Below are 12207 nucleotides of genomic sequence, written 5' to 3'. Positions count from 1 at the left end.
AAATGGTATCACGCAGTATTTGTGGTTTTGTAACTGACTTATATTACTTAGACTAATGTCCTCAAAGCTCATCCATGTTGTAGCATATGACAAGATTTCCTTCTTTTTTAAGGCTGAATAATATTCCATTGCATGTATATACCACATTTTCTGTATCCATTCATCTGTTAATGGTTATTTTGGTTGCTTCCACCTCTTGGCAATTGTGAATAATGCTGCAGTGAACATGGATGTGCAAATATCTCTTTGAGATCCTGTATTCAATTCTTTTGAATGCATACCTGGGTGTAGGATTTCTGAATCATATGGTAGTTCTATTTTGTTTGTTTGTTTGTTTGTTTGTTTGTTTTTGTGGAACTTCCATAAGGGCTGTACAATTTTACGTTCTAGCCAACAATGCCCAAGGGTTCCATTTTCTCTGCATCCTCACTAATGCTTTTTATGTTCTGGAATTTTGATAGTGGCCATCCTAATTTGTGTGAAGTGATATCTCATTGTGGTTTGGTTTTGCATTTTTCCAATGATTAGTGATGCTGAGCATCTTTTTGTATGGTGTTGACCATTTGTATCTCTTTTTTGCAGAAATGCCTTTTTTTTTTATTGGGTTATTTGGTTTTTGTTATTGTTGTTAAGCTGTAAGAATTCTTTATCTATTTCAGACATTAACCCTTTAACATGTGCAGATATTTTCTCCCATTCTGCAGGATACATTTCCTTGTGTTGATTGCTTCCCTTGTTGCACAGGAGTTTTTAGTTTTGATGACTGTTTTTGCTTTTGTTGTCTGTGCTTTTGATGTCATATCTGAGATATCATTGCCAAATTCAATGTCATGAAGCTTTTCCTCTATGCTTTCTTCTTAGGAGTTTTATAGTTTCAGGTCGTAAAGTAGGTCTTTAATCCATTTTGAGTTAAGTTTTGTATATAGCATAAAATAAGAGTCCATCTTCATTCTATCACAGGTGGATATTTCAGTTTTCCCAGTAGCATTTGCTGAAGAGCCTATTCTTTCCACCTTAGAAGCTTTGTTAAAGATCTTTAAAAAAATTTTTTTTTAACGTTTATCTTTATTTTTGAGACAGAGACAGAGCGTGAGCAGGGAAGAGGCAGAGAGAGAGGGAGACACAGACTCTGAAGCAGGCTACAGGCTCTGAGCTGTCAGCACAGAGCCTGACGCAGGTGTCGAACTCATCAACAGCGAGATCATGGCCTGAGTTGAAGTTGGACGCCCAACGACTAAGCCAGCCAGGCGCCCCAGAGATCATTTGATTTATACATGAGGGCTCTCTATTCTGTTTCATTGGTCTTTATATCTGTTTTCATGCCAGTTCAGTTGTACTATTTTTATGCTGCCTGTTATAATTAATTAATCATTGAGGAATAATTGATATATAACATTATATTAGTTTTAGATGTACAACATAATGATTCAATATTTATATTCATTATTTTTTGAAGAGAATCTTTTTTTTTAAGTTTATTTATTTATTTTGAGAGAGACAGAGACAGTGTGAGTTGGGGAGGGACAGAGAGAGAGGGAAACAGAGAATCCCAATGCACACTGACAGTGCAGAGCCTGACGCAGAGCTCAAACTCACGAAACTGTGAGATATGACGTGAGCCAACACCAAGAGTCAGATGCTTAATCGACTGAGCCACCCAGATGCCCCAGTATTTACATTCATTGTGACATGATCACCACAATAAGTCTATTTCTTGTGAGAATTTTTAAGATTAACTGTCTAAGCAACTTTCAAGTATTTAATATAGTATTATTAACTGTAGTCACCATGCTGTACATTACATCTTCATGACTTATTTATTTTATAACTGGAAGTTTGTATCTTTTGACCCCCTTTACCCATTCCTCCCTTTCACCCCCCAGCCTCTGGCAAATAATCCAATCTGTGTATCTATGAGCTTGGTTTATTTTTTAAAATTCTAAACATAATTAAGGTCACATGGTACTTGTTTTTCTCTGACTTATTTTACTTATAATACCCTCAAGGTCTATCCATCTTATTGCAAATGGCAAGATTTCTTTCTTTTTATGGCTGAATAATATTCCATTACACACACACACACACACACACACACACACACACCATTTTCTTTATCCATTTATCTGCTGGTGGATACTCAGGTTGTTTCCATATATTGTCCATTGTAAATAATGTTGCAGTGAACTTGGGGGTGCATATATCTTTTTGAGTTAGTGTTTTTATGTTTTTCAGATAAATGCCCTGAAATGGGATTGCTGGGTCATAGGGTAGTTCTATTTTTAATTTTTTGAAGAAACTCCATACTGTTTTCTATAGTGGCTGCACCAGTTTACATTTCCACCAACAGTACACAACATTTCTCTTTTCTCTGTATCCTTGCCGTTTCTTGTTATTTTTGTCTTTTTGTTGATAGCCATTCTGACAAGTGTGATGTGATTCTTGTTATAGTTTTGATTTGCATTTTCCTGATGATTAGTGATGTTGAGCACCTTTTCATGTACCTTTTGGCCATCTGTATGTCTTTGCAAAAATGTCTGTTCCAATCCTCTGCCCATTTTTAAATCAGATTGTTTTATTTTCTGTTGAGTTGCATGATTTTTTATATATTTTAGATATTAACCCCTCACCAAACATATGATTTGGAAATATTTTCTCCCTTTTTCATTTTCTTGATGGTTTCCTTTGCTGTGCAGAAGCTTTTTAGTTTGATGTAGTCCCAGTTGTTTATTTTTGTTGCCTTGGCTTTTGGTGTCAAATCTAAAACAAGTCATTACCAAGACTGATGTCAAGGAGCTTTCTGTATGTATTTTCTTCCAGGAGTTTTATGTTTTTTAGGTGTTATGTTTAAGGCTTCAATCCATTTTGAGTGGATTTTTATGTATAGGGTAAGATGTGACCCAGTTTCGTTGTTTTTACATGTAGCTGTCCAATTTTCCCAGCATGATTTATTGAAGAGAGTGTCCTTTTCCCTTGGTATATTCTTGGCTCCTTTGTTGGAAATTAATTGACCATGTATGCATAGGTTTATTTTGGGGTTCTTTATTCTGTTCTGTTTCATTGATCTATATGTCTGTTTTTATGCCAATACCATTTTGCTTTGATTACTATAGCTTTGTAATATAGTTTGAAATCAGGGAGTGTGATGCCTCCAGCTTTGTTCTTTATAATGATTACTTTGCCTATTTGAGGTCTTTTGTGGTTTCATACAAATTTTAGGATTGTTTGTTCTATTTCTGTGGAAAATGCCATTGGAATTTTGATAGGGATTGATTGAATCTGTGGATTACTTTGGGTAGTATGGACATTACAACAATATTAATTCCTCCAATTAGTATGGACTGTATTTCTATTTATTTGTGTCTTCTTTAACTTCTTTCATCAATGTCTTGTACTTTTCAGTATACAGGTCTTTTATCCCCCTGATTAAATTTATCCTTAGATGTTTTATTCTTTTTGATGTAATTATAAATGGCATTATTTCCCTCATTTCTCTTTCCAGTGGTTTTTTTTTAATTAGTGTATAGAAATGCAGTTTATTTTTATGTATTGTTTTTGCATCCTGTAACTTTACTGAATTTGATTAGTTCTTTATTTTGAGAGAAAGAGCGAGCGAGCATGTGTGCAGGAGTGAGTGGGGAAGGGGCAGAGGGAAAGGGAGAGAATCTTAAGCAGGCTTCATGCCCAGCACTGATCCTGGCGCGGGGATCAATCTTACGACATTGAGTTCATGACCTGAGCCAAAAATCAAGAGTTGGAAGCATAACCTACTGAGCCATTCAAGTGTCCCTGAATTTGTTGATTAGTTCTAACATTTTTTGGTGGACTCTTTAGAATTTTCTATATATAACATCATGTCATTTGCAAATAGTAACAGTTTTACTTCTTCTTTACCAATTTTGATGCTCGCTCTTTTTTTTTTTTTTTTTTTTTTTTTTGCCTTATTTCTCTGGCTAGGACTTCCAATACTATGTTGAGTGAAAGTGGCAAGAGTGGGCATCTTTGTCTTGTTTGTGATCTTGGAAGAAAGCTTTCAGCTTTTCACTGTTGAGTATGCTGTTAGCTGTGGGTATTATGTTGAGGTACATTCCCTCTATACCCACGTTGTTGATTTTTATCAACATTTTTATCATAAATGGTTGTTGAAAGGACCTTATTCAATACTATAAAGTTTGTACCCTTTTACCAATATCTCCCTATTTTCCCCTACTTCCCAGTATAATGCTAAGTGAAAAAGCCAGACAGAGAAAGACAAATACCCTTCATTATTAGTAGATTTAAAGATACTTTTGTCTTTGAATGTAAATAATAATAAATTTACTTTGCAATGTATTAGCCAGTCAGAGAGTCCATACTTAAATTACCATAGTTTTTCATGAATATCTTTGCAGTAGTAAGTGGACTAATTATAAAGTTTGCTAGGTGTATAAATCATCAAAAAAAAAAAGTTATTGTGAGAAGTCTTTATGCATGCATCCTGCACTTTTCGACAATATTGAATTGCTTTTTAAGCCATGAAGGAATGTTCACTTTTAAGATTGTTCTTTTGGATACTCCCTTACTTATTTTTAATTTTTTTTTTCAACGTTTATTTATTTTTGGGACAGAGAGAGAGCATGAACGGGGGGGGGGGGGGGGGGGGGCAGAGAGAGAGGGAGACACATAATCGGAAACAGGCTCCAGGCTCTGAGCCATCATCAGCCCAGAGCCCGACGCGGGGCTCGAACTCACGGACCGCGAGATCGTGACCTGGCTGAAGTCGGACGCTTAACCGACTGCGCCACCCAGGCGCCCCTCCCTTACTTATTTTTTAAATTTGGATTCTTGAAAGCTTGTATTTCTCATCTTTGGACTTAAGCTGCTAAGTATATCAAAAAAGAAGTAAGAAATATCTCTGTTCCAAAATTTGGAATTTTTCAGGTTGGAACTTTTTAGTCTGTCTCTGATTTCATTAGACTCATGACCTGATTTCTAAACAATACCATTTTCTTTCCTAATCTTTACTCAAATGTCATTATACTGTGCCTGTGTCTGCCCTTTTATTTGCATTTCAAAAACCTCAAGTCCTAAATATTCTCACAGCAAGTTTTATCCTTTTCTTCTTAGCACCTAACACAAGGCCTCGCATAGTGTTATTGTTGAATAAATGAATTTCTGTAATAGTCTACTTGCCAGCTTTTCTGGATTTGGCCTCTCACCATTCTGTGTGGTTTTCCAGACCAGAAAAATTGGTAGCTTGTCCACAGGTATTATCACTACTTTCTGTGCAAATTATTCTGTTGTTGTTTTTTTTTGAATAGGTGTCATTCTTAGAAGATTCTTCCTTTATGTTGACTCAAAGATAAGTCCTTTGAATTATATCTTTGGCTCTATTCTATTCTATTCTATTCTATTTTCTTTCATGTAATAGCTCTTCAGATATTTGGAGCACAATATTCTCACATGTGCACCTACTTTCCTTTTTAAGTTTTCTTACTAACTCCTTTAATGTAATTGTTTCCAGACCTTTTACCATTTTGAAAGAAGTTGATCTATCATGGTGTTTCTTACAGTGTATTCTAGTTTGGATTCTTTGTGACAAGTAATGCGGGTGTATTCTAGCCTAAGAGGGAAGGAGATTGTAAAAATACCTCAGAAGTTTGGTGACAGGCATTACAGTGCTGCCATAATTTACTACAGGTAGAACTTAGCTGTACAGCCTTTCTCTGTGGCATCTCTGCTTCTTTCTACATTTGTGTATACTCTTAATTTGTTTTTTCTACTGGCAAGTCTGACTAGAGTTTCTGTTTTTCTGTAACTTTAGTCTTTTTTAAATTTATTTAAAAATTTTAAAACATTTTTCCTTGAGAAAGAGAGAGAGAGAGAAAGAGACACAGAGTACGAGTGGGGGGAGGGGCAGAGAAAGAGAGGGAGGCACAGAATCCAAAGCAGGCTGCAGGCTGTGGAGCTCAAACTCACAAGCTGTGAGATCATGATCTGAGCCAAAGTCGGATGCTTAAGTGACTAAGCCATCCAGGGGCCCCTGTAACTTTAGTTTTACACATGACCCCTGTGGTTTCCCAACCTTTCTCTAGATCATAGTAAGTCTTGGTACTTTTTTTTTGACTGCTTTAGTCTCTCATTTTTTTCTATTCAAAATTCCCTAGCAGAAGAATTTGATTTGTCTGGCATACTTTTTATGGCCAGGTTATTCTGGTCATAAGTTGCTTGCCAGTTTATAGATGCCCTTGCCCACTTACTAGTCCTATTCATTTATTCAACAAGTATTTTATTAATTCTCTAACAAATACCAGGAATTATCCTAAGTACCTAGGATACATCGGTAAACAAAGCAAGCCAAAAACCATTGTTTTCATTTTAGAGAGATGATACAGACAAGTAACAGTAGGTAAAAACAAATAAAGGATTTAGTAATTTTCTGGCTGGTGAGAGGAGTGGCAGGATTGTATGCTCTTGAATGTGACTGCTGCCCTTCCTTGAACAGTGAGTGATTCCATTTTTTATAGAAAAGGATGTGAGCAGATGGATATCATAAAACAAGTGTAGTGTAGATAATCTCTGATCTAGTTTTGATAAACATATCATAGGAAATGATTTAGTGAATTATATATTAGAGTAACATCTCTCAAAGTTCAAAGCCTGTATTAAACCAAGAGATATATACTTTGTACATCTGTAAGCACACACAGAAGGCACTCAACTAATTTTTGTCAATTGTTACAACGAATATCAAACATCCTGTTTTGTCTAGAGGAGTGTATTACATTTTTCCACTTAATTGATCCCTACTCAAACAATAGTTTGGCAGATATAGTTGTTCCTTATAGCTACTGGCAATGTCACACCTAGAGTATTCTAGTTAACAATCCCAGAGAATACTGGTGGGCTCCTCTGGAGTCATGGCCAAAGCTAGGAGAGTCACTTTGTTAGGGGGGTGATGGATGGTTGGATTATCCTGGGTCATTTGCAAATCCTGTGGCTGAGCTGGGTAGCCTGAAAGCTCTACCAGGACCCAGGGGAAAGTGGGTTACCAAATATAAGGAGGAGAAAAGTATTCCTGACCACACCAGTATTTCCTCACACTTCCTAAATTTGTTTTGGGCAGTTTGTGTAGCATATATACTTTTTTCAAAGAAGCACATTTCCAAATTTATCATCATAATTCTTCTTCTTCTTCTTCTTCTTCGTCTTCTTCTTCTTCTTCTTTTTTGAGAGAGCGAGAGAGAGAGAGGTTATGCATGTGAGCAGGGGAAGGGCAGAGGGAGAGAGAATCCTAAGCAGGCTCCACACCTAGCGTGAACCTGATGTGGGGCTCGATCTCACGACTGTGGGGTCATGACCTGAGCTGAAATAAAGAATTGGACACTTACCTGGCTGAGCCATCCAGGTGCCCCTAGTCATCATAATTCTTAATTTTATGATAGAGTAGGAGAGTAGGGACTGGGAAGAAAACATGAAGGCACTGATTAATAACTTCCCCCTCCTTTGCCAGTTTAGCAGTGGACAATGCAGTGGACAGTCACAATTTTGTCTGCCATTAATACATGGTGCAAATAAGAGCTGCTTCCACAACGACTCTGATTGATATGGCATACTTCACTTCTGGACGTAAGGATCAATCCACAGTGGACATCTACTCTAGAACACTCTTCCCTCACTATGGCTTATTCCTCAGTGTAAAATGCCATCTTCTCAGCATTCTTAAATATAATTAGTATTGCCTAAAAGAATAAGTGTCAGATAAAATACGTAAATTAGAAAAGGAGTTTAAATATTCAGACTAAATGCTTAAAAATCAAGAAGCAAGATTCAGAAAATGTTAATTTACTTTTGGTATGGTACTTTCATAAGTTCCTCAAAAGCTGGTCGTTGCAGCAATTTATATATGTGATATTTGGAAACCAAATTATCGTAGCTCTTTCCACATTTTATTTATAGTGAAATATTATTTTACCATTTTCTTTTAAAATTTTTAAAAATGTTTATTCATTTTTGAGAGAGAGCGCGTGTGCACACACATGCACGGGGGAGGGGCAGAAAGAAAGAGTGAGAGAGAGAGAGAGATAGAGGGACACACAGAATCCAAAGCAGGCTCCAAGCTCTGAGCTGTCAGCACAGAGCCCAATCCACAAACCTTGAGATCATGACCTGAGCCAAAGTCAGACGCTTAACCGACTGAGCCACCCAGGGGCCCCTGTTTTACCATTTTTATTGTCATTTTCTAAACTAATTTCCAGTTCAAATAACATTACCATATAACTGAAAGTTATTGCACTCACAAGTCATATTTCTGTGTGCATTTAGAAATGTTATATCAGTATTTCAAACTGAGCTTTCATGTTATATCATGCATATAATTTTAAAATCAGTAAATAGGGGCCCCTGGGTGGCTCAGTTGGTTGCGCATCTGACTTGGGATCAGGTCATGATCTTTCGGTCTGTGAGTTTGAGCCCCTGCATCGGGCTCTGTGCGGACAGCTCAGAGCCTGGAGCCTGCTTCGCATTCTGTGTCTCCCTCTCTGTCTCTGCCCCTCCCCCACTCACTCTGTCTCTCTCCCTCAAAAATAAACATTATAAAAAAATAAAATCAGTAAATAATGTTGCTTTTGGAGAACTTTTGAAAGTTATGCTGCTGACAAGAACTTTTTACTTATTTTTTATTAAAATTTTTTTTTTTAATTTTTTTTTTTTTTAACATTTATTTATTTTTGAGACAGAGAGAGACAGAGCATGAACGGGGGAGGGGCAGAGAGAGAGGGAGACACAGAATCGGAAACAGGCTCCAGGCTCTGAGCCATCAGCCCAGAGCCCGACGCGGGGCTTGAGCTCCGGACTGCGAGATCGTGACCTGGCTGAAGTCGGACGCTTAACCGACTGCGCCACCCAGGCGCCCCTATTAAAATTTTTTTAATGTTTATTTTTGAGAGACAGAGAGATGAAGCACGAGTGGGGGAGGGGCAGAGAGAGAGGGAGACACAGAATCCGAAGCAGGCTCTGGGCTAAGCTGTCAGCGCAGAGCCTGATGTGGGGCTTGAACTCATGAGCCATGAGATCATGAGCTGAGCTGAAGTTGGATGCTTAACTGACTGAGCCACCAGGTACCCCCAAAGAAGAACTTTTAATCTCTCAAATTGGCAGTAATTAAAACAAATTTTTAAAATAACAATTGTTGCTAAGAATGTAGTGAAAATGCCAGTCTTATTCCTAAAGAATTTACAGAATGGAGGCACCTGAGAGGCTTAGTTGGTTGGGCATCCGACTCTTGATTTCGACTCAGGTCGTGATCCCAGGGTTGTGGGACTGAGCCCTGTGCTGGGCTCTGTGCTGAGCGTAGAGCCTGCTTAAGATTCTCTCTCTCTCTCTCTCTCTCTCTCTCTCTCTCTCTCTGCCTGTGCCCCTCTCCCCTGCTTGTGCTCTCTCACTCTCTCTTAAATAAAAAAAAAATAAAATTAAGTTAAAAAAAAAGAATTTACCGAGTGTAAAAAGACTGTCGAATATCTTTCTGGTGGGCCCTATGGCTTTGTGTTAGTTTGAAAATTTTTCATTCTCTTTGACCCAGTAGTTGTATATCTAAGAATTTTTCTGGGGAAAAGGGAGATGAGGGTAAAGTTTTATATAGAAAATTGCTTTTTATAGCATTATTTATAATAACAGGAAAGTAGAAAATATGTTTAACATCAAAGGCTCATTGTAAAATATCAAGTAATAAATGAATAGATAAAGCTAGGTTTTAGTAAGATCCCAATTCTGTAGAAAAAAATACACGTGTCTTAAATAATCTGAGATAAAATAGTCTAAAATATTAACAGTAATTATTTCCACCTGTGGGAATGGGTACTTTCTCTATATTTTTATGTATTTAAAAATTTTTCTGCAGTTACCATTTTTTATTTTTATAATTAGTAAAAATTAGTATGATAAAATATTTCTTGAGCCTAATGTACATTAGCTATCACTCTCAGAACTGAATAAACAGTGTATGGACACCTTGCTAAATATGATTAGATATATAACATGCATTTATTTCTCTTTGAAAAGACAGGGAGATATGAGCTTAAAACAGTTGTCAATATTAACAAATTTATTAAAATAAACATTTAACTCAGTATGAACTAAGTGCCAGGCATTCAATATACTCTGTGCTTGGGGATACAAAGATGGTCCTGAAAGAAAGAAAAAGCTTGCTCTCCTTTCTTCTAGAAAGTTTTCGATAGTGTTCTCTGCTACAGTGAGTTAGGTTCCCTCCTGTCCTCATACTTACCACGCTATACTCATTATCAGTTTATTTGCCTGTTTCTCCTATTAATTATGAGTGTCTTGAGGATAGGGACCATGTCTTTTTCATATGTGTATCTCCAGGACTTAACAATTTGGTGAATTAGGTCTGCTTGCGATGTCAGAAGTGGTCATGTTTGAGGTGGATTTTGAAAAAATGAGTGCTTGTGATAAACCACTTTTAATTTAGTTTACCTTTCATGAAATCCTTCATTCCCCTATAATGATGGATATATGAGGAGTTACTGTACTGCAGCAGTTGTTTATTTGATTGAGAATGTTTTCATTTTGCCTTTTTCAAATGTGACCTCGTTTTTAGAACACAGTACTAAGCTGTTCAGTTAAATGAATTTAACTTTTATTTATCTCTTAAAGATAAAAAATTTGGCCATGGAGCGATTGAACTCTCTATGTGAGGGCCAAGGGGAAACTTGAGTTCACTGGGAGAGGGTGAGAGATGATAGTAGATAATTGTTTAAAAAAATAACAAATTGAATCAGGTATTAAAGGCTCCCCTAAGTTAGGTGTATAAATAATCAGAATGTTACTTTTACTTCAAAGTGAACTGGGACAACATGTAAAATATGCAAGCACCTGAAGATCTTTAAAAAGTAGAGCAAAAAGCAATTTAGATCTAATGTGTACTTTCTATCCCTAAGTTACTCACAGATTATATCTCCAGTGTTGAATTATAAGTTGATCCATTATTTAGAATCATAGGATAATTGTGTAACAACAATGATCTTATAGGTGGGTGGTTTTCAACATAATTTTGCCTCCTCCCCCCAGGACATTTGGCAATGTCTCGAGATGTTTTTGGTTGTAATGACTTGGTGGTGATGGTGGTGATAGTGATTTGAGACTAAGGATGCTGGTAAACTAAATATCCTACAGTACACAGGACAGGCCTTCCCTGCCCCCAACACACAACAAAGGATTATCCGGCCCAAAATGTCAATAGTGGTGATGTTGAGAAACCCTGCTTAGACATTTGCAAGTTCTCAGCCCACTCAAAAAAAATCTTTATTTTACCTGTAATAGTGTTTATATTTATATATCCCATAACTGAAACTTAGTGCTAACAGTACCATTTCATTTGTTGCTTAAGATTACTTTGTCTCCCTAAAAGAGTTTTTTGTGTTTTTTGTTTTTTGTTTTTTTTGTTTTTTTTTTGTTTTTTTAGAGATACTATTAAGATTGCTTTCCTTACTGGGAACAGGGATAGTTCTCCCATAGTATAGTAGAGGCTCTACTAGATTCCAATATCTCTGTTTGTTTTTCTTAGCTTTTCATATATGTCACACTTTTGAGAATCTATAGGACAGGGATTGCTTGTTATTTCAGTATTATGTTTAGAAGGTAAATACTTTTATACCCTGTAAAACTTGAGAACATTTAATATATCGATTTATTCAACAAATATTCATTTAGAAATAAAGATTAATATAATGAGTAGTAAGATTTTTTGGTACCATGTAGCTAATTCACTTTGATTTTATTAATAGGGTCAGGAGCAGGTCTGGGGAAAATAATCCAAAGATTTCCACAGAAGGACTGGGATGATACTCCTTTTCCACAGGGAATTGAATTGGTAAGTTGGTGTTGCTTTATTGTACTTTTATAATGATACTTTTCTTTTTATGTTACATTTATGGTTATATTTATGTTATAGTTACTGTTAAATAATTTGGTGATTTAACTGTAACATATTACTAGAAATAATCCCCTTGCCTTCAAGTCCAGTAACTTTTGAATATATTGATTCTGAAATACCTGTTTTGCTATTCTTTTCCCATGTAAACTTCTCTCTAATATTAAAGATGAAATTAATGATCTTTATGTACATGGAGGCTGAAATATTCCTCTGCTTCTTTAGTCAAAATTTTAGCCTAGTAGCTTCAGTGAGTGTGGCACTAAACAAATACTTATTATATT

General features: G+C 36.3%; 1 protein-coding gene across 1 annotated transcript in view; it reads left to right on the top strand.

The window, feature by feature from the left end:
- Positions 1–12207, top strand: part of SBF2 (SET binding factor 2) — a 505713-nt gene that overhangs the window by 93941 nt on the left and 399565 nt on the right. Inside the window, exon 2 of the mRNA XM_043580629.1 lies at positions 11778–11863. Within this exon, the coding sequence (XP_043436564.1) occupies positions 11778–11863 (86 nt within the window). The remainder of the gene's footprint in view (positions 1–11777; positions 11864–12207) is intronic.

The sequence above is a fragment of the Prionailurus bengalensis genome, chromosome D1 (assembly GCF_016509475.1).
Source record: "Prionailurus bengalensis isolate Pbe53 chromosome D1, Fcat_Pben_1.1_paternal_pri, whole genome shotgun sequence".
Classification (NCBI taxonomy): domain Eukaryota; kingdom Metazoa; phylum Chordata; class Mammalia; order Carnivora; family Felidae; genus Prionailurus; species Prionailurus bengalensis.
Note: the sequence above shows the minus strand (reverse complement) of the source record. Positions and strands in the feature narration are given on the sequence as shown.